This window comes from Folsomia candida, unplaced genomic scaffold, assembly GCF_002217175.1.
Source record: "Folsomia candida strain VU population unplaced genomic scaffold, ASM221717v1 Fcan01_Sc019, whole genome shotgun sequence".
NCBI classification, from domain to species: domain Eukaryota; kingdom Metazoa; phylum Arthropoda; class Collembola; order Entomobryomorpha; family Isotomidae; genus Folsomia; species Folsomia candida.
In genome coordinates this window covers 1,238,953-1,262,712 of record NW_019091211.1, presented here as the reverse complement: position 1 = coordinate 1,262,712, position 23,760 = coordinate 1,238,953, and the positions used below count along the sequence as shown (strand labels likewise).

At 36.5% G+C, this 23,760-nt stretch overlaps 6 protein-coding genes across 6 annotated transcripts; 1 reads left to right on the top strand and 5 right to left on the bottom strand.

Moving 5' to 3' along the window:
* Positions 1–1,441: 1,441 nt before the first annotated feature.
* Positions 1,442–4,044, bottom strand: LOC110857627 (farnesoate epoxidase). Its single transcript, XM_022106227.2, has 9 exons — positions 3,740–4,044; positions 3,485–3,619; positions 3,062–3,279; positions 2,687–3,001; positions 2,512–2,620; positions 2,272–2,452; positions 2,087–2,204; positions 1,874–2,015; positions 1,442–1,788 (listed from the first exon to the last, which is right to left on the bottom strand). Exons 1-9 carry the CDS (start codon positions 3,828–3,830, stop codon positions 1,610–1,612), a joined length of 1,488 nt encoding a protein of 495 aa, XP_021961919.2. The 5' UTR covers positions 3,831–4,044; the 3' UTR covers positions 1,442–1,609.
* Positions 4,045–4,188: 144 nt separating this feature from the next.
* LOC110857625 (farnesoate epoxidase) lies at positions 4,189–7,203 on the bottom strand. The gene is made up of 9 exons (XM_022106225.2): positions 7,068–7,203; positions 6,816–6,950; positions 6,358–6,575; positions 5,985–6,299; positions 5,818–5,926; positions 5,578–5,758; positions 5,400–5,517; positions 5,190–5,331; positions 4,189–5,109 (listed from the first exon to the last, which is right to left on the bottom strand). The coding sequence occupies exons 1-9, from the start codon at positions 7,156–7,158 to the stop codon at positions 4,931–4,933; spliced, it is 1,488 nt and encodes a 495-aa protein (XP_021961917.1). The 5' UTR covers positions 7,159–7,203; the 3' UTR covers positions 4,189–4,930.
* Positions 7,204–7,969: 766 nt separating this feature from the next.
* LOC110857731 lies at positions 7,970–9,240 on the bottom strand. Its single transcript, XM_022106343.2, has 6 exons — positions 9,082–9,240; positions 8,772–8,987; positions 8,543–8,578; positions 8,352–8,469; positions 8,203–8,279; positions 7,970–8,133 (listed from the first exon to the last, which is right to left on the bottom strand). The coding sequence occupies exons 1-6, from the start codon at positions 9,139–9,141 to the stop codon at positions 8,089–8,091; spliced, it is 552 nt and encodes a 183-aa protein (XP_021962035.1). The 5' UTR covers positions 9,142–9,240; the 3' UTR covers positions 7,970–8,088.
* Positions 9,241–9,847: 607 nt separating this feature from the next.
* Positions 9,848–14,594, top strand: LOC118438159 (farnesoate epoxidase-like). The gene is made up of 8 exons (XM_035857973.1): positions 9,848–12,519; positions 12,578–12,795; positions 13,077–13,391; positions 13,449–13,560; positions 13,623–13,803; positions 13,881–13,998; positions 14,060–14,207; positions 14,270–14,594. The coding sequence occupies exons 1-8, from the start codon at positions 12,228–12,230 to the stop codon at positions 14,446–14,448; spliced, it is 1,563 nt and encodes a 520-aa protein (XP_035713866.1). The 5' UTR covers positions 9,848–12,227; the 3' UTR covers positions 14,449–14,594.
* Positions 14,595–15,023: 429 nt separating this feature from the next.
* LOC110857858 lies at positions 15,024–17,572 on the bottom strand. Its single transcript, XM_022106471.2, has 5 exons — positions 17,113–17,572; positions 16,788–17,014; positions 16,561–16,698; positions 16,313–16,486; positions 15,024–16,241 (listed from the first exon to the last, which is right to left on the bottom strand). Exons 1-5 carry the CDS (start codon positions 17,377–17,379, stop codon positions 15,227–15,229), a joined length of 1,821 nt encoding a protein of 606 aa, XP_021962163.1. The 5' UTR covers positions 17,380–17,572; the 3' UTR covers positions 15,024–15,226.
* Positions 17,573–17,950: 378 nt separating this feature from the next.
* Positions 17,951–21,170, bottom strand: LOC110857856 (farnesoate epoxidase). The gene is made up of 9 exons (XM_022106468.2): positions 21,077–21,170; positions 20,860–20,994; positions 20,584–20,801; positions 20,140–20,445; positions 19,564–19,681; positions 19,306–19,486; positions 18,805–18,922; positions 18,593–18,734; positions 17,951–18,384 (listed from the first exon to the last, which is right to left on the bottom strand). Exons 1-9 carry the CDS (start codon positions 21,168–21,170, stop codon positions 18,203–18,205), a joined length of 1,494 nt encoding a protein of 497 aa, XP_021962160.2. The 3' UTR covers positions 17,951–18,202.
* Positions 21,171–23,760: the final 2,590 nt, after the last annotated feature.

Below are 23,760 nucleotides of genomic sequence, written 5' to 3'. Positions count from 1 at the left end.
CAGACGAGGTGTAACTTTTTTTGGTGTTTTGGAAAATTCTTCAGTAGTTGAAAAAGAATACCCTCGAAAATTAATTAGTTAAGGTACACTTAAAGTTTAATTAGGTTGTAAAAAATTAAGTTTGTTAAAAAGTGGTAAATGTCGGGTTGATATTTTAGCCGAGATGAAATAAGATTCAAAAAGCCGACCATCAAGGTTTTTCATAATTTTGTCAGTTCACGCAAGGTCAAACTCTCATATTTTTGTTGCCTAGCCGTTGCTCAGAATTTGCGTAAGTTTAAGCATTCTTAAACTTACGCATGCCTAAGTCGAATTTATATTGAATACGGAATTTTGCTCAGCAAACACCTTGCTGAGCATGTGCTTATCTAAGCAAATGCTTAAGACAGCGTTTATTGAATTCCACCCTATGTACACAAGTATTTGGGATCACATAGATGTAAAAATTATCTAAATCAGAACAAAATCGAATTTTTAATGTCAGTTGACCGTGTTTTTCGCACCCTTGAGCGGGTGTGGCGGGCACAAATGTGGCCATTGAGATTGAGTAAAAACCTATTTTTGGTTATGCCAGGGGACCCGTGTATGCAAAGTACATCAAGATCTGAGAGTGACATGTGGAGGACCTTTCCTCCAGGGGGCAAAATTTATTCGTACAGCCTTGAACTGGAGCAGGGCAGGTACATATAAATACTTTTACATACGTATAATGGATGTGCAATCATAGATTGCTTATTATGCATATATGTATGTACACAATACATATGTACATATATCTATATATATATATGCACACACACGTATCCACATCGTGTGTGCACCTATATAAGTATCCAAGCGATGTTTCGTCATTGAAACCGTATTAAACTCGATTGCATAGATAGATACATACTTCTGTATATCTGTAAAAATAATGCCAAGCGAAGCAACTGCGAATGTATTTGCAGATTGAATTGAAAACTGCTCAACCCAATGTGTTACCCCACAAGTAAAATTATATACGAGTGTGTACTGACACTCGACAATGCAAATAATTCTACATACATATATAAGTTACAAAGTTTATGATAGGTGTCCAGTAACCTTGGCCTGAAGTTGAAAGTAATTCGGTACTTGTGTTCTTGCAATAAGTATCTTGTGTATGTAGCTTGAGACATGCACAAAAAAACCTACATTTCCAGTTTCAATGTAAAATTTAATTGATTGTGTATACTAAATAAATCAACTGAGGAGTTACACGTTTGTAAATAAATGTAACATTTCCAAATTATTCATAAAATTGTTGAATTAAATCATGAAAAACTTGACCCAAGTGTGTTTATGCGCAAAAACATACTCTGCGTCATAAGTAGCTTGTCATTTAAAGAATATGCATACATGTATGTATGTATGTACATAATATAAAATAGGTATAATATGTTGCACAATTTATGTCTGTATGTACATTTCGAAAAAAAATGAAGTTCGCTGTTTTTATTACGTATTCCACTATTTTGTAAATAACTTAGAATTAGCACGAAATTTATAAAAACACGTTGCTAATATGTATAATGTGCATTTGTGTATAACTATTTATCAATACTGCACAAAAATACTTCATCCCCGTATCTTATCGCTTGGTAAATGCGGCTTGAAAAGGATACGGTTTTAGAGTTAATCCCGGCTTCAAGTCTAACCTTGGAATTTCTTGACCTTTAGGAACGCTTAATTTGTACCGTTGGAGGAGTGAGGTAGTCAAGAGAAACGAAACAATGTTCGCATACAGTTCTCCAGGACAATTTCTTTTCCCTGGAGAAAAAGATTAATTAGTTCAGAATCAATTATTACAACACCAAAATTACATAATGCTAACTACTTCAAATGTTTAACTCACCAAAGGAAAAAGAGATAATGCTCCCTGCATTCACAATTTGTCCATCCTCGTTAAGAAAACGCTCCGGTCTAAATGCATCTGGATCTGTCCAATTTTCCTCGCTTTCATAGTAGAGCCGTGTATCGGCCATGATAATGGTATCCTAAGAAAAAGCAAGTGTCCATATAGCAATACTATCCATCAATTAAAGATTTTGTGTATGAAATTCCGCACCTTTTTGATAATGTAGTCTTTGTAAGCAAGATCTGACAGAGCGCGACGCGGCACCATGTTTTGCAGGACTCGTCCCTTTCGATGCGTCTCCAAGAAGAAGGCTTGGATGTACGGCATCCTGAATTTACACAATTATTTGAAAACTTACTTACATTTTTTCTTAACAAAGTTAAATCGAAGCATACTTTTTCCTATCTGCAAAACTAAGCTCTTCCCCATTTTCTGCAACTGTTAAAATTTCTTGATAAATTTTCTCTTGCACATCCGGATAAGCGGCGAGATAGAGCGTGACAATTTCCATGAAACTGTTAGTCGTGTCGGTACTGGCAAGCAGCAAGTCTTGAAATGTGAGCTGGAAATTTTCACCTAAACAGAACTTATTTGTATTAATTAGACTTAATTTTGCATAACTTAATTTTCCATACTATTGAAAATTTTTGGGTCTGTGCCACAATTTAGGACAAACGCTTCTAGTAAATTTGTAGGGGTTATGTGTGATTTCTTCGATTTTTGTTCCATTTCTTGGAATAATTTCTGTAAATTGGACAAAATAGTGAATAATTTGAGTGGAAAATTTTGGAAATTTGTTGTGATTCTTACCAGAGCAATTGCATTGCAAGTTTTGAAGAAATCCATTTGCACATCGTATCCTAACGCTTTTGGAAAGACGAATCTCAAGAACGGGAACGCATTGACGATCCCTGTCCCAAAAATACTGGCTCGAATAAAGGCATACCCTTTTTCTCCGATGAGTTTTAAGTGCGGTTCATCGTTCGGAGAAATTCGGCCAACCACCATTTGCCACATGATGGAAAGAATGGGATTATTGAAGAGAAGCTCGACATCGAGGTCACAACTCTTCTTGTCGATTCCGATTATGGCATCAATTGAGGCGAATAGACGTTGGGATGAAACCTGGAAATTTTAGATATCTTGAAATTCCGCAAATTCCCCAGGATTTGACATTTTTTTCACCTGAATGAAATGTTCCATATCGGAAGATTTACCAAAACCGTATTCCTTTAAAGTTTTAAACGCCCAAGGTCGCAACTTTTCCCAAACTTCTCCTTCAGAAAAAGCAATTCCTAAATTTTTATTGAAACTTCGGTCTGCAAACATTCCCGAGAAATCTCGGGCAAACGTGGCTTCATTGGTGAAGATGGTTTGCATGGCTTCTTTCGATGTGAGGATAACTGTTGACAATTTTTAAAAAACTGAACTTAATGTTTAGCAAATATGACGTCTTGAATTTGCATGGATATCTACATTTTTGCAAATTTGTATATGTACATACGCAAGCGAGACTTATGTAAATTGCATTTGGATAGTTTCATGTAGGAACATTACACTATAGTGACATTGACAGTTATGCAATGCATGTAAAAAAATTGTTACTACCTGTCCTTTTAGATCCAATTTTTAAGGAATATATTTCCCCATATTTTTCTGCCAATATTCCCATCGACAAGGTCATGTTATCCGATGCCTTTGCCAAATCGAGCAGATTTCCTATAATTGGCCATGGTTTTGGTCCTGCAGAAAAATTAATGACTTAATAACATCAAATTTTGAACTCCGAAATTTTGCAAAAGTGACAAAAATTCACACAGTAAAATGCTCCTTGTAACTCATGGAGTGTGTGAAGTAATATACCTGGTGGTTCCTTGCTGCTATGATCATTTTTTAAAAGAAAGTAGTAAATTAACAGGGAAATAATAACAGCGAGAGCGTAATAGACAAACATGTTTCTCCACTGGAACAAATTTCGCAACTGAGATTATGTACCTTAAATAAAGTGCGATCATTGACATTTTCAGGAGAAGTGTGTTTAATTATATAAATACATGTTTATAAACGTTTAACCATATATTGAATCGCTTAAATGAATTGGTTATAAAAAATCGGTGTCTCGTGTACGTCGCACACACCGTTCAGAATGCGATAGCAAGTTTGCAGGGAGGAAAAAAATTATCCTCGTGTAGCCTTGGACTTCAGGAGGATAGGTAATTATGTAATGAATATACAATCATGGAATGCTTCACTATATACAACTTGATCTAATGTCCAGCAGGTGGTAAAAAATTGTACGCAAAAATTCGCTCTTGCATGGGTAACAAAAACACGCTTGGGCATTTATCTATTCAATAAGTCGTTTATATTTTGTAGAACCGATTAAATTCACAACAACATAACTTGCCGAGCTGTGTATCATACAGATGACAGACATCATATCGTAAAATTTTGTATTTTCATGCAACTTTTAAAGTACACAAAGTACGTAAATAGATAAATATGTATTTACGTACATAAATAATACACGTGGAAGGTACTGAGGGCAGACATACATACATACATGCGTCTTGAAGCTACATAGGTATTTGATATTAATTTAAGTACTCGTTGAGCGTGGCTTGAGACATACACAAAAAACCAGTAGCATCTCCAGTTGCAATGCATAATTTAGTTAATTAAATTATGTCACTAAAGAAACTGATTAGTTATAGTTATAAATGTAACGTTTCAAGAGTATTCATAAAATTGTTGAATTATATAAATCATGAAAATTTTGACTGAAGTGTGTTTGTGTACAAAAACATACTCTGTATCATAAGTCGCTTGTCATTTAAGGAATATGATGTGCATAAAATAAAATATGTAATATGTTGCACAATTTATGTCTATCCTTAAAATTAAGTTCACCATTTTTATTATAAATGGCACTATATTTCAAATTCCTTAGAATTAGCATGAAATTTATAAAAACACGTTTGCTCACGTATAATGCTCACTTATGTACATTTGTATAACTACTTATTAATATTTCAAAATCTTCATGTCCTTATCCTATCGCTTGGTAAATGTAACTTGAAAAGGATGCGGTTTTAGAGTTAATCCAGGCCTCAAGTCCAACCTGGGAACTTCCTGACCTTTAGGAACGCTCAATTTGTACCGTTGGAGGAGTAAGGTGGTCAACAAAAATGCAACAATGTTCGCATGCAGTTCTCCAGGACAGTTTCTTTTCCCTGGGGAAAAAAGTTTGTTGTAAATAACAAGTCATTACATGGCCACATTTATGTACACAACGCTTAGTACTTTAACTCACCAAACGAAAAAGAGATAATATTTCCTGCATTTACAACTTGTCCATCTTCGTTCAGGAAGCGTTCCGGTCTGAATGCGTCGGGATCTGTCCAATTTTCCTCGCTCTCAAAGTACAGCCGCGTGTCAGCCATGATAATTGTGTCCTAGCAACCACAATTTTGCATACATTTACATGAACCCTGCCCATCAATTAGATATTCTGGTTCAACACCTTTTTAATAATGTAATCTTTATAAGCAATATCCGACAGAGCACGACGCGGCACCATGTTTTGCAGGACTCGACCCTTCCGATGTGTCTCCAAGAAGAAGGCTTGGATGTACGGCATCCTAATTTTACCCAATTAAAAAAATTACGTTTTTTCTTAACAAAGTTAGGTCTATTCATACTTTTTTCTATCTGAAAAACTAAGCTCTTCCCCATTCTCTGCAACTGTTAAAATTTCTTGATAAACTTTCTCCTGTACATCCGGATAAGCGACGAGATATAACATGACAAACTCCATGTAAGAACTGGACGTGTCGGCACTGGCGAGAAGCAAGTCTTGAAATGTGAGCTGGAAATTTTCACCTTAACACAAGTAATTTGCATTAATTAACCATAATTTTGCATAACTTCAATTTCAGTACCGTTAAAAATTTTCGGATCCGTGCTACAATTTTGGACAAAGGATTCCAATAAATTGGTAGGCGTTATGTGTGATTTCCTCAGTTTTTGTACCATTTCGTTGAACAAAGTCTGTAAATTGAACGAAATATTGAATAATTTCTACCAAAATTAGATTTCTGGTTCTTACTAGAGCAATTTCATTGCACGTTTTGAAAAAGTCCATTTGCAAATTATATCCTAAGGCTTTTGGAAAGATGAATCTCAAAAAAGGAAACGCATTGACGATCCCCGTCGCAAAAACGCTGGCTCGGATGAAAGCATCCCCTTTCTCCCCGATGAGTTTTAGGTACGGTTCATCTTCCGGGGAAATGCGGCCAACCACCATTTGCCACATGATGGAAAGGATGGAATTGTTGAAGAGAAGCTCGACATCGAGGTCACAACTCTTCTTATAGGTTCCAATCTTGCCATCAATTGAGGAGAATAAACGTTGGGATGAAACCTGGAAATTTTAAAAATCTTAAAATTCCACAAATTTCCATGAGTTTAGCATTTTTTACCTGAATGAAATGTTCCATGTCTGCAGATTTACCGAAACCGTGTTCCTTTAAAGTTTTAAAAGCCCAAGGTCTCAACTTTTCCCAAACTTCTCCATGAGAAAAGGCAATTCCTAAATTTTTATTGAAACTTCGATCTGCAAACATTCCAGTGAAATCTCGAGCAAACGTGGCTTCATTGGTGAAGATGGCTTGCATGGCTTCTTTCGATGTGAGGATGACTGTTGGCGACGCGACGTCAAAAAATAAGTGTCTAATTATCTAAATATTTGCGTAGGTACGTACTTATGTATATAAATTTGCATAAAAATATGTATGCACAATAATGCACATACATACGTACATGCATATTAATGCATGCATGTGCGTCTTAAATAACATTTGCACAATTTCATGCAAATAAGAACAATCATCTTGTAAAGACATTGGTAACTTATTCATGCACAGAAATTCGTACGCACCTGTCCTCTTGGATCCAATTTTTAAGGAATATATTTCCCCATATTTTTCTGCCAATATTCCCATCGACAAGGTCATGTTATCCGATGCCTTTGCCAAATCGGACAGATTTCCTATAATTGGCCATGGTTTTGGTCCTGCAGAAAAATAAATGACTTAATAACATAAGAAATTTCAACTCAGTTGAAATTTTGCAAAATGGGCAAAAATTCAGAGTAAAATACTCCTTGTAACTCATGGAGCGTGGAAAGTACCTGGTGGTTCCTTGCTGCTATGATCATTTTTTAAAAGAAAGTAGTAAATTATCAGGGAAATAATAACAGCGAGAGCGTAATAGACAAACATGCTTCTCCACTGGAACAAATTTCGCAACTGAGATTATGTACCTTAAATAAAGTGCGATCATTGACATTTTCAGGAGAAGAGTGTTTAATTATGTAAGTACATACATAAATATAATCGTTTAACATATTGAATCGCTTAAATGAATTCATTGTACAAAATCGGTGAGTCGTTGCATAATTATATTCTGTTCAGGATGAGATAGCAAACTGAGGAAAAAAATTATACTCGTGCAGCCTTGGACTTCAGGAGGGCAGGTACTTATCTATATAATGGAGATGCAATCATGGGATGCTTCACTGTATATATACAATGTCCAGCAGGTGATAAAAAATTGTACACAAAAATCCGCTTTGACATGGGTAACAGAAACACGCATGGACATTTATCTATTGAATAAGTGTTTTATACTTTGTTGAACCGATTAAACACTTGTTGAGATGTGCATCATTGATATCATATCGTGAGTTATGATTCGCAACATATGTGGGTTTCATGCCACATTTACATAAGTATACAAAGTATGTACATACTTATGTACATTAATATTATCTTCGCAAAGTAAAACATTGCTTAAACTGTCGTCTTGCTGCAAGACGGCAGCTTAATTAATTGCAAAACTCTTAATTCATTATGCACCTAATACATCGGACAATGTTTAAAAGCTAGGTATTTGTAATTAAGTTAGTCGCTAGTTTTCATTCTTGATATATGTATTACATAATGCATGTACGTATTATGAAAGTACATAAATATACATACATATGTATACATAGTGCTATTTTAAATACATAAACGAAATTATGAGTCCATCAATTTTAATTATTTAATTTGACTGCATTTATTATTGAAGGAAGTCGTATTTTTATTTTAATCCATTAATTTCCGGACTAATTATTTTATAAATGACCAAATTTTGTGCCAGCTACAGATTTAATTGTCCTCTGGATTGAATTGTCCCTTTTTGAATTCACAAATCTGACGGAGAATAAACATTTGTAAAATTTGTGATAAAAATTGGGAGAAAATATTCATCAAATTACAAACCTCCATAATCGCCTTCACTTTGCAATCTCTGAACGCCTTGTATCCAGCACATTTGTTGTCCAAACTGAACGATTTACCTGAAAATGGAACAGTTTTGCCGTCATATCTTCAACATCATAAATAAAATATTTGCACATTGTCAAACCGACCATTAGTGGATGCACAGTCATCAAACGCCTTCTTCAATGCGGATTGAACTGAAGTGGGGAACATTTCTTTCACCCATTTTTCAGCCTCAGCTGCATTGTAAGTACCATCAGCGTTGAGCTAAAGCATGAAATATCAGGAAAGAAAACCACAAAAATCCAATTAAGTAGATATGCACGTTGAATGAACTTACAGTTTTTTGCTTCTTCATTACGCACACTTCCATGCACTGCAAAAGTAAATTACATAATTGTAAATTAACCTCTTTAGTAAATGAAAGAGTTCCCTTATTTCAAAATTCATATCTTGACTGAACTCATTTTTTTGCAAGCGGTGCCCCATATTCACGGATTTACCGAAACCAACCTACCCGATAAAGGACCTTATGCCGCATAAGTCATGCGTAAACAAAAATAATTTACCAAGGCATTGTCCTTCCATTTCTGAATCATTTCTTTTTTAGCCTCCTCCGTCATGGTTTTCGGGTTGATTGTGGTCGCAGAGGTTCCAAAAATCTCGTCATGACATTCCTTCTTTCCCACAAACGCACCTTTCATGTTGATGGCCTCCCCCTTGCAGGTCAGGTTGTGGTGCTTGTGGTGACCGTCCTTCATCTTCTTCCCTTCCATCTTGCCTGCCTGTGGTATCGAAAATTAGACAATTAGAAAGTGAATAATGTAAGAAATGAGGAATTATTTGTATAATGTTTCCAAAAAAGCTTGATCTACTTACGGACGCTCCAACAACGAGAACCAAAACTGCGACGGACAAGGCGATGGCTAACTTGTACATTTTGAAGCTGGTTTTTTGAATCTGGATGAGGATTAGTTTGATGAGAAAGTTGTTTGTAAAGTGATTAATGATTGAGAAAAGTTTGCTTAAATAGTAAAGTTTTACATGATTATCAGTTTAAGTACGAAGTGACGATAATCACGTTTCATTTGTGACAATTATCTCTCACATACATTTATGTGTCAGAACCAATTGAATAAAAATCGTGATGTGAAGCAGATCCGGTTCTAAATACGTACGTGCAATTTCCAACAAACCATAAATGTATCGAATTATGTATGCATAAGAGTTTTTTAGGGTTGTTAATTTTATAACTTATTTTTATCCGATATATTGCCACTTATGCATTTTCTACATTATGTTACAATACTTCTGGCGAGGTCAGCCATGACCATGACATTACGTATAAAAAACCGTGACCAGACCATTATGAAAACTTTTTGAATGACTTCATCATGAATCGGCACATTTAAAAGTTGTACGCATTAATTGACACCGGATGTATTACATATTCACTTCAGTGTCCAATTCACAATAAGTGTAAACCTGCCTGATATGCATATGTAGATGTGCATATGTACTTGGTCAGGAAACATCGGTCGTTCTTTTTTAAGTATGCATGGTCAATTTGATATTTGAGGATGGTATGTATAAGAATAAGGTCGATCCGGTGTGTGCAAGGCTTATTTCGCACATGCTACGAAACCGGGTGGTGCGTACGGCATCTCACGGGTTAAGCAGAGTGGCGGAAAGGGGCTGCCCACAAGGTGGCGTACTTTCTCCCCTGCTTTGGAACCTAGTGGTGGATGAGGTACTCAAGAAATTGAGGAACTCTTTACCACAGGTGTACTCAAACGGCTATGCCGATGATATAAGTACTTTGAGTCGCGGACTGGATCTGGGGACAGTGGTACAGGATGCTCAGCGGAGTATCAACATAGTGAATAGGTGGAGTCAGCAAGTAGACCTCGGCGTTGAGGGCGACAAGGTGGCTGCCATTCTACTCACGAGTAAGCGGGTAGGGAGCGAAGCTTTACTTAGTATTGCTGGAAAACCTATTCCGTTTACTAAATCTGCAAAATATCTTGGGGTCACAATTGACAGCAAGCTATCTTGGAAACCACATTGTACGGACAGGGCTACCAAGGGTATGATGGCCCTGGCTGTCTGTAAAAGGGCGATTGGACCCACATGGGGACTTAGACCCTCTACAGTGATGTGGATGTATAAAACCATCGTCCGACCGACAATGGAGTATGGAGCAGTGGTGTGGTGCAGTGCTTCGAAAGTCAAATGCCATATGAAACTCCTGGATAGGGTACAGAGGGTGGCAATGCTGTCGACCTCTGGAACCATGAGGAGTACTCCCTCTGCGAGTTTGGAGTGCCTATTCGGGCTTGAGCCGATGGACATTCGGATTCAAAGAGTCGCACTTTCAACAATGTATCGTTTGCAAGTGAACAACCAATGGTTGGGATGGTATGGGAGGGGATTCAAAGGGCCTATGTCACACATGGACCTTTGCAATAACCTCTCTAGTAAAGTAACCGTTTGCGGGCCTGGGAAATCGGACCGTAAAAAGGCCTGTAGAGAGTGGGCTGAAAAAGCGCACAAATCTAGGTGGCAGGACACTCATCTGTGTAAGCAGACCAAACTCTTTCTTAAGGAGCCATACCAGGCAAACTTGGGGAACATTGTAAAATTAAACCGTAACTCACTGCGCCAACTGGTTCAGGTAATAACGGGGCATAATACTTTGAACTCACATCTGTATAATTTGAACCTGGTGTCCTCCCCTGGCTGCTTGTGCGGACAGGGGAAGGAAACAGGGTATCACTTTATTACACAGTGTGATTGTTTTGCGATGACTAGACTTGTAGTACTCGAAGGGCTTTATCTGACCTCCGAGGAATTACTTGAAATGCCGTTTGCCAGGTTAGCAAGGTTTATTGCTAAGTCTGGAAGATTTTTAAACAATCGCGAATGGCAGAATTCGCAATATTAAACGCAAGTGTCCTTAGGGGAGTCGGCAATTAGCCTTAAATGCGCTACCGCCGCTGGCCTGGCTGTCTCTATTAATGAGTAGTCTGGTCACCCCACATAGTACATACATACAACATCGTCGCCGATGTACATATTTAGCTAATCGGATGATTTTGCTGAAGATTTATCCGCTGGGATAAATACATTTGTCACGACAATAGATTTTTTGAATGTATCGACAAAAGCCATGCACATTTATGTGTGCACACATATCGGGACTCGATACACTGGGTGATGATTTTTTTGACGACGCTGTTTAGAGGAAGTATATTCAGATGTTACACTTACATAGATATGCATGTACATAAATATCTATGTACGCCGAAAGATCACGCAACTAGGTAAACGATAAATATGAAGCTATTTATGTGTTTTATTGGGAACACAACTTGCTACATACCTATATTTAATTTACATATTTATGTATGTACATATGCAACCATTAATGCTGCGTAGATAATTTATAACTTGATTTCGTTTATCATAAGAATTGCTTATACATATTTAGCCATCTGATAATAAATAAAATAGGATTTATTCTGTGTTCTGAAATGTTAATATACATACAATCTTTGGATAATCAGGGTTATGTACATACATGTGCATATGTACATACATAAGAAGTTGTGTTTAGATAAAGAGGAAATGAATATCGATCGGAACATTAAATTCACATTGCTAAAGTTAATGCAGAATTAAGAGAAGAAAACTTTCCTCACATTCGCAACAATTGCACAATAAATGCCGTAAAAATACAACACACTCTGTCAGACGAGGAAAATCGGAACGAAAAGATTATTTCGTTTAGCTTGAAACATGCAGAATAGAAGTTCCAGAATTATTTATGCATGCACATTTCTCTCCATCGTTAATTCCGTTAAATATCAATTTAAATTTGAATTTGATTATTCTTAGTGTATAAAAAGCAATTTATAGATGACTATGGGCAGTCCTTTTCCAATTTGCTGTCAGACTGGAACTTCCAGTGTTTCTAGGGATTTTGTAAAGGTTTTTAGATTTCTGGAAATAATCGGCACAAAAATATGTTTGTGTTTTACACTTTCGCCGTGGGTGTGGCACTCCTCGTATATTATTATCTTCTCCGTAAAGAAGATAAGACAGGGGAACCGCCAGGTAAAATTATGAATATAAGAAAAATTACACATTTAATTATGGCTAAAATTTTACAATTTTGTTCAGGTCCAAAAACGTTGCCAATTCTCGGAAATTTATTAGACTTGATTTGGGCGTCGAGTAATATGACGCAATCGTTGGGAATCTTGGCCGAAAAGTGGGGGGAAATATATACTTTGCAAATGGGAACAAAAAAGACTGGTTGGTACAAATTAAACCAAGATTTTCCAAGTTTTCAAATTTTTAAAAAATTTTACAGTCGTGCTGACGTCGAAAGAATCGATGGAGACGGTGCTCAGCAACGAGTCCGCCTTGGGTCGCGAAGTCTCTGGAACAGTCTCCGACCGAGCGTTTCACAAACCGATTGGAATATTAGCGTCGTCAGGTTTATATTGGGAAACTTTGAGGACGTGGGCTTTCAAAAATTTGAAAGATTTCGGTTTCGCGAAATCCGTCGAGATGGAGAGTTTCATTCAGGTGAGTGATAAATAAATTAATAAACTAGTATAAATACGTAATGCGTCTAGAAATAATTTAAAAAAATGAACACAGATTCAAATGTATTTCTGAAATTTACCTCATATGTAGATATTTGTAATTTTATAAATCTCGTAAAACCACCGCTGATATTTTTTAATTACGATAAATTGACTTCGTTAGCATCTTTTGAAAAGTTGTATTTATGCAAATTAACACATGGAACTTGCAAATTTGTCGTTGATCACCACTAATGTGTTTCATTTTTTCCCATCCCCTAGACCACTGCGGAAACGCTATTTAACGAAATTGACACCCACATCGGTACCAAGAAGAACAGCGCAGCCATTCAAGTCGACCTTCTCTTCCACCCTTCCATCCTGACCATCATGTGGCAAATGTGTGTCGGACGTCTTGACCCGGATGATATGCCAAAGATTAAAATCCTCTCAGAAAAGGGGGACAGATGTCTGCAGAGTGGCGTTTTCGGGACTGGAATCGTCAACGCGTTCCCATTCTTGCGACGCGTCTTCCCAAATTTGCTAGAGTACAATATTCAAATGGATTATTTCAATACGTGCAACGCAATCGCAAAGGTGAGATAAATACATTTTGGATATTTTAATAAAAACTAATAACTGCAAATTTTTCAGAGAATGTATCTCGATTGCGAAGCAAAATTAAAAGTCACGCAGAAAACCAAACCCTCATCTTTGTTAGAAGCCTTCGTTTTGAACACCTTGAACGATAAAGAAATGTGCAATTGTACGGAATAATTAAATTATGATTAATTTAAGGCTCAAAATAATAATAGTTTTTTCATCCAGGTGAAAACTGGCAAATCACATTTCAGGATTTAATCATGGGCAGTACGGATACGTCCAGTTCGTTCATGGAGGCGTTTGTCTTGTACCTCGTCGCATTTCCGGAAGCACAGGAGAAAGTTTACCAAGAGGTTTTGAAAGTAGCGCCAAACGGGGGGTTTCCTGGGTATGCGGATCGATCAGAGTAAGCGGATTATTTGAAAAATAAATTAAAATTTTATGCACATTTTTGTATTTACGTTAAAATTATAAATCTTTTAGGACGCCTTACACACAAGCCTTTATTTACGAAGTACATCGGAACGCCCGAGTTTTACAGAATCTTGCCCCACATTTGGCGACGGCGGATATAAAATATAAAAACTATACGATTAAAAAGGTGCATGGAAGTAATAAATTGTAGAAAATTTCACTAAACTAATTGCAATTTCGCTAATTAGGGCACCATCCTCCTGGCTGATACTCGCCTTTACAGCGAATCTAAAGAGGTGTGGGGTGACCCGGAAGTATTCAGACCGGAAAGATTCCTAAACGAGGCTGGCGAGCTTATGGATCCGTCGTGGCAAAGCATCGTTTCCTTCTCGTTTGGTGAGTAGAATGAAAATTAGATATTAAAACCTGAATTTTTATACTTATGTATGTGTCCCTAGGCCGACGAAATTGTCCGGGTGAATTGCACGGAAAAATTGTGGGGTACATGTTCCTCGCCGCGTTTGTGTTGTGGTACAAAGTTTCCATTCCGATGGGTCAACCACTCCCACGGTTGGACTTGAAACCTGGAATCTCCTCGAAACCGTACCCTTTCGAAGCAGTCTTTACTCGACGATAAATAAATTGGGAGAAGTTAAACAAATAAGTAAATACCAATTTGTAATGATTTGTCATAATTGTAAAACAATTACTTATAATTCTTGGGATAGTGGGACGAAATGGTAATAAATTATTGAGAAATTTATGATGCTCAATTTTACTGAAATAAAAATAATTTGTTGGTGGTATGCATTTCGATTAAAGATAATTGAGTTTAAAAATATCTTAACCTTTTTTGGAAGATCATTTCTCATTTGGTATTTGGATTTCATTTAGCATTTGACATTTGGAAATCAATAAAGCTTATGCAAAATTGAATATGTTAAATATGTTTATGCCTGTGGATTGTTATAAAGTGCGAATTATGTATAGCATTAACTAAACGATGAATTATATATTTTCAATACGGAAAAGTATCGTCATAAACATGTATACTGTAAATACATGGGGTAACAATACATTAAGTCAATAATAAGTTATTATTAATAACATGTTTTGCTCTCTAAAGTAGGAACTTTAGAACTAGTAGATTTTGAAGTAATACAATTTTTTAAACTTGCGTGTACCAATTGGTATGTACGATTTGACGATTTAGTATTGTAGTAAACAGTTTTATTTTGCGGTTAATTCATGTGAAAATAATAAATGCACAAATCATTGCAATGTGTAATGTTATCTAAGAAATAAAATAATGAACAGTGGGTCAAAAAAGACAAAACTTAGTAACTTAGTATCTTACCTTATCGAATGTAAGTTAAAAAAAACAAGGTCAAAAGTAAACGAAAAATTCATAACGCTTAAGTAAATTCGTCACCGTTTACAAAATTGCACCCGATCAATACCACTCCACTAGAATTATTATTTATGCATCGCTCCGCCTTACAATTCTCTAGTTTATGACCTTCTCCACGAATTGTCATCCTGTGTCCGGCATCCACATTATTCAACGTGTTGAATTCGCCCCCCAGATCAACCGCACCTCCAACGCACCCGTTGATCGTGTTCTTCTTCGCGTCTCGCGAGTCGTCTGATTTATTAATTTTGATGGCAAAGGTTTTCTCGGAATTAGTGGTCGGCTCGCACACGACATTACTCACCATGTTGGAACTTCCTCTACAAATATTGACTGCGATTTGATCCGTGTCATCGCAAACCTCGGAAAATTCGTAGATCAGGTTGGAAACAATGTTGTGATTTGATCGTAAGTTGAACCCTGTCGAAACATTTGTACAGTGAATGTTCTTCATCCTGGTTCCATTGACGTTCTCATTTATAAAAATCCCAACGTTAACGGATTTCAGTTTCAAGTCGGATAAGCAATTCTCTGAGAGTTCAGCCTGCCCCTCGCCGGATATCAAGATTCCAATTTCGCCTTTCTCACAGGTCACTTGACTGATTGTGTTGTATCGACCTCGACCCGCAAGGTATAGGGTGCACTTTTCCAAGGTCACATTTTGTATGACGTTCCGAGACCCAAGAAGTGTCAATCCCCAAGCTTTCACTGCCTCCTTGGCTGGATTCCTAGCTTCAGAGAGAATGCGAAGGTTCGAAATATGTACGTCATTGGATTGTATACAGATGGCTGGGCCGGATTTGTTGGACACTATCCTTTTAATGGTAGTCGTGCCATTGGTTGCTCCGGTCAAGGTGACTTTGCCCGGAATGCAGAGTCTTTCCTCGATCACGTACTCATCTGGATTGAGTTGGATATAGGCGTTGGGTTTGGCGCGTTTTAAAATTTCTTTAAGTTCTGCAGAATTCTTGGCAAGTTGGATTCTTCTGGAACGAGTGACGAATCTCGGAATTCGTTTCCTGTCCAAATTAAGTTATGTATTTTATTAAATGACCTAGGGATGGAAATATAATGCGTAAATTACCCATACCAATTTATACCACCGCCAACGATGTAAGTGTAAATATCAGTCAAATCTGTATCGCATAAGACGCCAGATGGTGCCACAATTCGAGCAATTGTTTCCAACGTCATTAACGGGAAGCGAACGAGCGACAAGAGCTTTTGGAAGTGTTCTTCTCTTGACTCATCGACTTGTCGCCATCTGCAAAAATTGTAAAATGTATAAGCCCATCAAAGAAGTATGTTAATTAATTCTATTTAATTGGGTTATCATACTTTAACAGATTTTCAAACAGTTTGGATTCGCTAATAGTAACGTTAACATCCTGTCCTGCAATTTCAATTTGAAGAATCCTGTCCCACAATTTGTCACTCATAGTAGCTCCGGAACGATCGAAAATGGTAGCAAGATTTCTACAAAATCGGAAACGAATGAATATGAAAATGTAGCTTTTTTTTACATATATGTAGTTTTATAATTTATAAAATACTTCTACACCTACATGGTTAAGCATATGAGTCCAGCTTGCAGCAACATGTCTTGCGATATCCCCAGGTTGAAACTCGCCTCACATACTTGGACACAATTGTCGGCATTTATTTTGTCGCGAAAGGAAGGGACAAGATCCACGAGCAGTAGTTCGTCGACGAGATATCTGTCACATAGGGTCAACACGTCTAAAATTTGATTGAAATCAGCGTCCAGATCCATCTCTTGCATGTATATGACCTGTAAACAACCAAATTGATGACCATTTATTAATTAAATTAATAATTACCTATCATTAGAATATACTTAATTCTGGAATTGTCTTTTGTCCTGCACACCTTTATGAACGCTTTGGCCACTTCGACCGATGTCTCTTTAGGAAATTCAATCACGGTAATGTCATCATTCTTCGCATTGCTGCTTTGCTTCTCTCTGAATTGATCGCGGAACTCGTTTGACACTCCGATAAGCACATTTTTGTGAACAAACAACTTCTGGTCTGCCACAATGACGGTCGTGTCCACATTCTGTCCGGCTTCGTATTGCTCGAAGAGTTTCTTCCCTAGATCGAATCGGCCCTTTTTTGGTGGGGGTGGGGATGACATCGAAAAGGTTGGAAAGTTTCGTAGAAATTTAAAATATTGACTTTATTACAAAAACGTTGAAGTTTCTAAATTAATATTAGCTCAACACCTGAATTTGGGTTTTAAATTGAAAGTTTAACAGTCTTATTAAATAATTTCGGTCGAGAAGGTTGTTTGCTTCACCTGTTATTCACAGCTTGTCAGTAAACATAAACAAGAGTGCGCCATTTTTTGATGAATGAATGTACAAAGTGCATTTTGACATTTCGATGCCAAAGGCACATATCTACATACATACAATTGTTCAGAAAAAGGTGGAATTTTCATGGATTAAATATGTGCAATTAAATAAGTTTAAATAACCTTGTCATGTCAGGCTTTCGTCGTTCATATTATCAATTCCATAGAATAAATATGCGAAACTTGTTGCAGGTGTATTTTGTGTTATCTCATTTGGCCATCATATTTTCAATGTCCACTGAGATGACTGAGATAACACAAAATCAAAATGCACCTTCAACCTTAGCTCGCATTATATATACAGATCTGTATATCGTCATCCCTATATTTATAGAAAAGTTTTATTAATTTATTTATTGAAACTTTAAAAAAATGAAGATTAAAAATTCGTATCTTGTCGGAGAATTTGTATTTTTTATTTCAACCGTACCCGTACAATCAAAGTCTCTTGCCCATATTTTAAATACTAATAGTATTTTGCAATAATTTCTATTGGCATACATACTTTTAATTTTATTCCGTTAAATCAATTTATCATTCATCAGAAAAATTTACAATTTTTTTCACATAACTACAGATGAAGGAAATCAAAGATCGATATTTATTAAGTCCTTTTAGTGAAGCTAGCCCTGAAAGGGTGCGGTTTGACGGAGAAGCCCTGCCTCAAGTCCAACTTCGGCTTGGGTTCACCTTCCGGAATTGAGATTTTGTATCGCTGCAACATCGAGGTGAGGAGGATAAAGGTCAAAATATTGGAGTGAACTTCTCCCGGACAGGCCCGTTTTCCTGATCAGTGTAAGAAATTTAAATGTAAAATATGCAAATTATTTATATGTATGTAACTGTTATCTCGTAAACTGTGTAAATTTGTAAGTAATATTTATAAGTTTTCCAATCTTTATAAAATTACACGCTTATAACCCTATTTGTCTCGTAAAACTTTGTAACTATTTCGCATTTACAAAATTTACATATTTGCAAATATTTAACGTACCGAACGAGAAGGAAATTATACTGTTCGCATTAACAAGTTGGCCCCCTTCGTTGATGAATCGTTCCGGTCTGAATGCTTCTGGATCGCCCCAAATTTTCTTCTCCTGGTAGTACAGTCGCATATCCATCATGATAATGGTGTCCTGTCAAGCAAATTGGGTAGAACATTGAATATGTATGTATTTTATCATCTCATATTTACATATTTGTTACCCTTTTAATTGTATAATTTTTATATTTTATGTCCCACAGAGCGCGGCGTGGCAACGCATTTTGCAAAGTTCGGGCGTGTCTGTGCGTCTCGAGGAAGAAAGCTTGAATGTAGGGCATACTATTTATCAAAATATTAACAAGTTAATCTATAATTTTGTGTAAATAATAAACTAATAAATAAAATAAATTATTGGGTGGTGCAATGTGGGTGTCATTGATTTCAGGAAGAAGAGATTAATACATATTCCGTCGGGTGGGTTTCGTTTTCTGTGCTTGTTCGAAAACCAAGGGATCATAATCCGGGAAAATTCCCGGACCCTAAATGGTCTAAAAAATGTCCTCCACCCGCTTTCTCGACAAGCACCATAATTGGGCCCACGCTCCATCATGTTATTTTTACGAATATCATGCATGATCTTAGCATGGTATATAATTATCAAATTAATCATTCAGCCCAAAATCTATGACTTTTGGTGCACATCCCTCATTAAATTAAGTTACTCTTGTCTATCCGAAAACTTGAGTGGTCTCCCGTCAGGTGCGATATGCAATATTTCCTGATACACTTTCTCCTGAACGTCCGGATTAGTTATGAGGTAGAGAACGCTGGCTTCCATGAAAGTGCTCGTTGTATCCGTCCCGGCGACAAGGAGGTCCATGAAGACCAACTGGAAGTTTAGACCTGTAGAAAAATATGGTCCCATATTTTTTATGTGTGGATCATCTTTAATTATAAATTAGGGTGCCTTATTTGCATACAGTGAAATATATCGTGCGGATCATTCGCACTGTTTTGGACAAAGGCGTCCAACATGTTTGTAGCTGGTATGGCGTCAGGAATTGATCTTAGTTTCTGTTCGGATTCAGCGTACAGATTCTGAAAATTTACAACTTACAATTAAAAAGAGTGAGTCATTATAACATGGAAATTATTGATGGGTACAATTTGGAAGTGCATAAATCATGAAAATGTTTATACTCGTGAAGAATTTATATAAAACAGTCGTAAAAATCCACTAATACCTTCACAAATCAATTCATCTCGTAAATCTCGTAAAATGAACATAAATATAAATATAACACTTAGAATCTTGTGAAATTTTGCTATTTAGATATTGCAAAACTTGTTGCTGGAGAACTGTGTGATTTTTAGATATTTCACAAACTAATAATTTTCTAAATAAGGTTGGATATGAAACGAGACGTTGACGTGAATGAACGTACACGTGTAATAATACTTATAACTAATTATTCTAATGAGGAATTAATTGGAGTAATAAATAAATACTTTGCAAATTTTGTGTCCATCTATGTATTTAGTTGCAATTTCCTTACCCTGGCGACCTGATGACACGTATTGTTAAAATCCATCTGTACATTATACCCGGACCAGTTAGGGAAAAGGTATCTCAAAATAGGAAACGCATGGCCTAGTCCAACACTAACGGCGCTACTTGTCACCAATTTGTTACCCTTGTCAGCCAAAACCTTAATGATGGGTTCGTCCTCTTTGGAAATTCGGCCGACGATTAATTGCCACAAGATGGAGAGAACAGTCGGGCTAAAGAGCTGTTCGATATTGACTGCACCGCCGTCCCCCATTTTCTGGTCAATTTCGGTAAAAAATGGTTCCGCAGATTTCTAAAATTTTAAATTGAGCTTTTGTAACTTATGTAAATTGGAAAACTTATTTTCGTGAATTTATATGAATCACATAAATTTGCACAAGTATAAAAACTCCAAAATTATTGAGACCTTCTTATTATTTGCAGGACTTACTTGGACGTAACGTTCCACTTCGGCTGACTTGCCAAATCCTAGCGTCTTTAAAGTCTTGAACGTCCATGTTTTCGTTTTTTCCCAAAATTCCCCCTCAGACATGGCGAGTCCCAAATTTTTACCCCAACAGCGATCCTTGAACATACCACACATGTCTCGGCCATGAGCCCCCTCGTGGGAAAGCACCGTTTGCATGGACTCCCTCGACGTTACGACGACTACAACAATGTAAAATGAAAACAAATTCGGAAACTTATGAATTTGAAATCAAAATACCTGTCTTTTTAGACCCCATTTTTATCGTATATATTTCCCCCCATTTCTCCCCTAAAACGCCAAAAGTTTTGGTCAGGTCATCCGAAGCTCGAGCCAAATCGAGCAAATTTCCTAATATTGGTAAACCTCGGGGACCTAGGACATCATAAAATTGTCGCAAAATTACAATAAATTTGTCAAATTCGCGTCCACGATTAAATGATTTTTAATGATTTACCTGGAGGTTCATCTTTCGTGTCGTCGTCATCTTTTAGCAGATAATAGTATGCTAGCAATACCCCAACGACGGCTACGGCATAGACAAGAAACATTTTCAAGAATTTGGAAACCTGACTGAAAAATAATGAAGATTTTCTCTACAGAAAATCAATCACTTCCACTTACAAGTAAAAATTTGACTGGAAGAGTTAAGTGGTAAAAGTGGTGCTGAGGAATTGAGGATGGTGTAAGAGATCATAAAATGTGTAAAATTTAGGTACAGTTTTCCTCTATCTAAAATTTATTGCTTTCTAGAACAAATTCATGCCAGGAATAGAATTTCATAGAAAGACCAACCATGTGGAGCCAAATAAATATTGATGGTAATTGAATTCCTTCACGACTTAGGTTATCGTTTTTTTCAATTTTCGTATACTGCCACTTCCTGAATTACGAAACCTTGGATGACGAAAGACGAATAATGTTCTTCTAAAGAGATGATCTACATACATAAATAGCTGGATATATTAAATATGTATGTATCTATCTATGCATTTGAGGAAAGTATAATTTTAGATTATGATCGCCTTAATAAATTGATGTGCACTTACTGAAATTAAATACTTAAATATCTTTTTGTTCTCTGAGAACCAGTACTTGTGCTGACGCTGGCGCTCACACGACTCCTATAATAAAAACGCTTAATCAATCAATCAATTTGTTACGAAATTAGATGAATTAGATATATGCATACATATGCATAATATACATATTCCTACTGCCTGATAAGGATCACAATTTTCTTGTGTGTTTAGCATTTGCGTCATCGTTGCCTTTACCAGCTAAAAATTAATTAAAACACAGGATTGAAAGTATGTGGAAAATATCCAAAATTGACCAAAATACGACGGCTATCTACCCTTAAACAATAAAAATTTCACTTTTCAAATAAAAATTAGCGACTAAATTAGAAACAAGTTTGATTTTTTAAGACTACTTACCGTAGATCCGTAGACTACTTATCGTAGGGCAAAAAGGCATGCCGTGCCTGAAATGCCTTTTTGCCTATTAGGCACGTGAATTTTGCCCATGCCCGATTGCCCGAAATGCCTTTTTGCCTTTTTGGTAAAATCGGGGCAATGTGATAATACGCTCCCATGATTTGTGAGTCATTAGTTGTAATCTTTCACAGTTCGCAGGATTTGTACAGGGACAGGATTTGGACAGGTGTACAAATATTCACAAACACTCGTAATTATCATGAGTGCGTCAGGAAATAATGTTGTGGGCTAGTTGTTTAGAAGTGTAAGGTTGGTAACGATTTACATACAGAAAACCGAAATATAAACCCAATTACACTGTTATTGGTACTTTCTCGTGCATAGTGAAGTTTGTAAAATGGTCCAGGCAATGCCCAATGTAAACATACGGAAAAAGGCAAAAAGGCATCAAACGGGCAAAAAGGCACGCAAAAAGGCAATTCGGCATTGAAACGGGCAAAACGGCAAAAAGGCATGAATTTTTTCCCAAAAAGGCGCCTTTTTGCATACTCTGGAAGACATGAGGAGCATTTTTAATTTTAAATGATCAATGGAATACGTTTATTTCGTAGTTAACTCCATTCATGTTTTTCCACTTTGTGTTAAATAGCTCAGGAATTTCGAAATTTTCCATTGTGAAAGACAATAAATGTTCTTTTAATTAAACTACCTACATATGTACCTATATACAATATACAAAAGAATGTTTGCGCCATTGAGGAAAGTAGAACTTTAGATTACAACCGCATAAATAATTTAATGCGTGTAACATGTATTAAACGTGCAGCATTTTTGCACGTGCTAAATAACATTTTAATATTTATCTGTTGGAAAATTTTCTGCGTTTGTTTAAAATGTACATATGAACTTGAAATTGAAGGAGAGAATTATATTTCGAGTGAATCATATATTGCTAAGTACATACCGTAAATACTTTATTTATAGCCGGGGCTAATATCCAAATATAATATATAATAATAAGGGCTAATATGCGGATGATGCCACCCCATCAATCGCACCCCATCATTGCCACCCCGAGGATAATGCCACCCCCGAGCAATCGCACCCGAGTAATCGCCCCCCTGTAGATGCCACCCCTTAGAACTGATTAATTTGTAGACCTAATTGTTTATATTTTGACGATATTTGAATTTTTACTGAGATTTATTTTCGTTGAAACACGTGTTTCAATTTTTACGGAGATTTTATTTTTTTATAGATTTTTTGTCGAACTATGAATTTAATTTATTAAGCCTGGTGATATTTGAATAAATTGCACGCATTAGGGAAGCATTAAGAAAGCAATATGTACATATGTACTACGCGTTTGCTTTATTTTTACTAGTAGCAGGATTAATATGTAAGTCCTTCATGAATTAAGTTGAGTTGAATTAAGTGTTCCCGAGCTGTGCCAGACCCCCTGACACACAGGGGGTGTGGTTGGGGCAAAATGAGATTTTTCGAAAAATTGAATCTAACATGTAGGACATGTAAAACAGCAAGATTGATTGATTAATTAAGATTGGTAAAGCAGTAAACATGTAAGATGCATGATTTTTCAGAGTGGCTACACATAAATGAAGAAATCTAAATTATTTTAATATTTTTAAATAATTAAGATTCGGAAATCTATATTTCCTTTGTTTTGTATCGCATTCTCAGT

Excerpts from the sequence above, each read along its gene's own strand:
- LOC110857627 (XM_022106227.2), bottom strand. The coding sequence starts at position 3,830 with ATGTTTGTCTATTACGCTCTCGCTGTTATTATTTCCCTGTTAATTTAC. Across the intron at positions 3,620-3,739 it reads TAGCAGCAAGGAACCACCAG|GACCAAAACCATGGCCAATT; the intron begins GTATATTACTTC and ends ATTTTTCTGCAG. Across the intron at positions 1,789-1,873 it reads CATTATCTCTTTTTCCTTTG|GGAAAAGAAATTGTCCTGGA; the intron begins GTGAGTTAAACA and ends CTTTTTCTCCAG.
- LOC110857625 (XM_022106225.2), bottom strand. The coding sequence starts at position 7,158 with ATGTTTGTCTATTACGCTCTCGCTGTTATTATTTCCCTGATAATTTAC. Across the intron at positions 5,927-5,984 it reads CGTGCAATGAAATTGCTCTA|ACTTTGTTCAACGAAATGGT; the intron begins GTAAGAACCAGA and ends TTCAATTTACAG. Across the intron at positions 5,759-5,817 it reads GGATCCGAAAATTTTTAACG|GTGAAAATTTCCAGCTCACA; the intron begins GTACTGAAATTG and ends ACTTGTGTTAAG.
- LOC110857731 (XM_022106343.2), bottom strand. The coding sequence starts at position 9,141 with ATGTACAAGTTAGCCATCGCCTTGTCCGTCGCAGTTTTGGTTCTCGTT. Across the intron at positions 8,988-9,081 it reads TTCTCGTTGTTGGAGCGTCC|GCAGGCAAGATGGAAGGGAA; the intron begins GTAAGTAGATCA and ends TCGATACCACAG. Across the intron at positions 8,280-8,351 it reads TGACTGTGCATCCACTAATG|GTAAATCGTTCAGTTTGGAC; the intron begins GTCGGTTTGACA and ends TTCCATTTTCAG.
- LOC118438159 (XM_035857973.1), top strand. The coding sequence starts at position 12,228 with ATGTTTGTGTTTTACACTTTCGCCGTGGGTGTGGCACTCCTCGTATAT. Across the intron at positions 13,392-13,448 it reads CGTGCAACGCAATCGCAAAG|AGAATGTATCTCGATTGCGA; the intron begins GTGAGATAAATA and ends CAAATTTTTCAG. Across the intron at positions 14,208-14,269 it reads CATCGTTTCCTTCTCGTTTG|GCCGACGAAATTGTCCGGGT; the intron begins GTGAGTAGAATG and ends ATGTGTCCCTAG.
- LOC110857858 (XM_022106471.2), bottom strand. The coding sequence starts at position 17,379 with ATGTCATCCCCACCCCCACCAAAAAAGGGCCGATTCGATCTAGGGAAG. Across the intron at positions 17,015-17,112 it reads TGGCCAAAGCGTTCATAAAG|GTCATATACATGCAAGAGAT; the intron begins GTGTGCAGGACA and ends GGTTGTTTACAG. Across the intron at positions 16,699-16,787 it reads GGACTCATATGCTTAACCAT|AAATCTTGCTACCATTTTCG; the intron begins GTAGGTGTAGAA and ends CCGATTTTGTAG.
- LOC110857856 (XM_022106468.2), bottom strand. The coding sequence starts at position 21,170 with ATGTTTCTTGTCTATGCCGTAGCCGTCGTTGGGGTATTGCTAGCATAC. Across the intron at positions 20,446-20,583 it reads AAGTGGAACGTTACGTCCAA|AAATCTGCGGAACCATTTTT; the intron begins GTAAGTCCTGCA and ends TTAAAATTTTAG. Across the intron at positions 19,487-19,563 it reads TCCGCACGATATATTTCACT|GTCTAAACTTCCAGTTGGTC; the intron begins GTATGCAAATAA and ends ATTTTTCTACAG.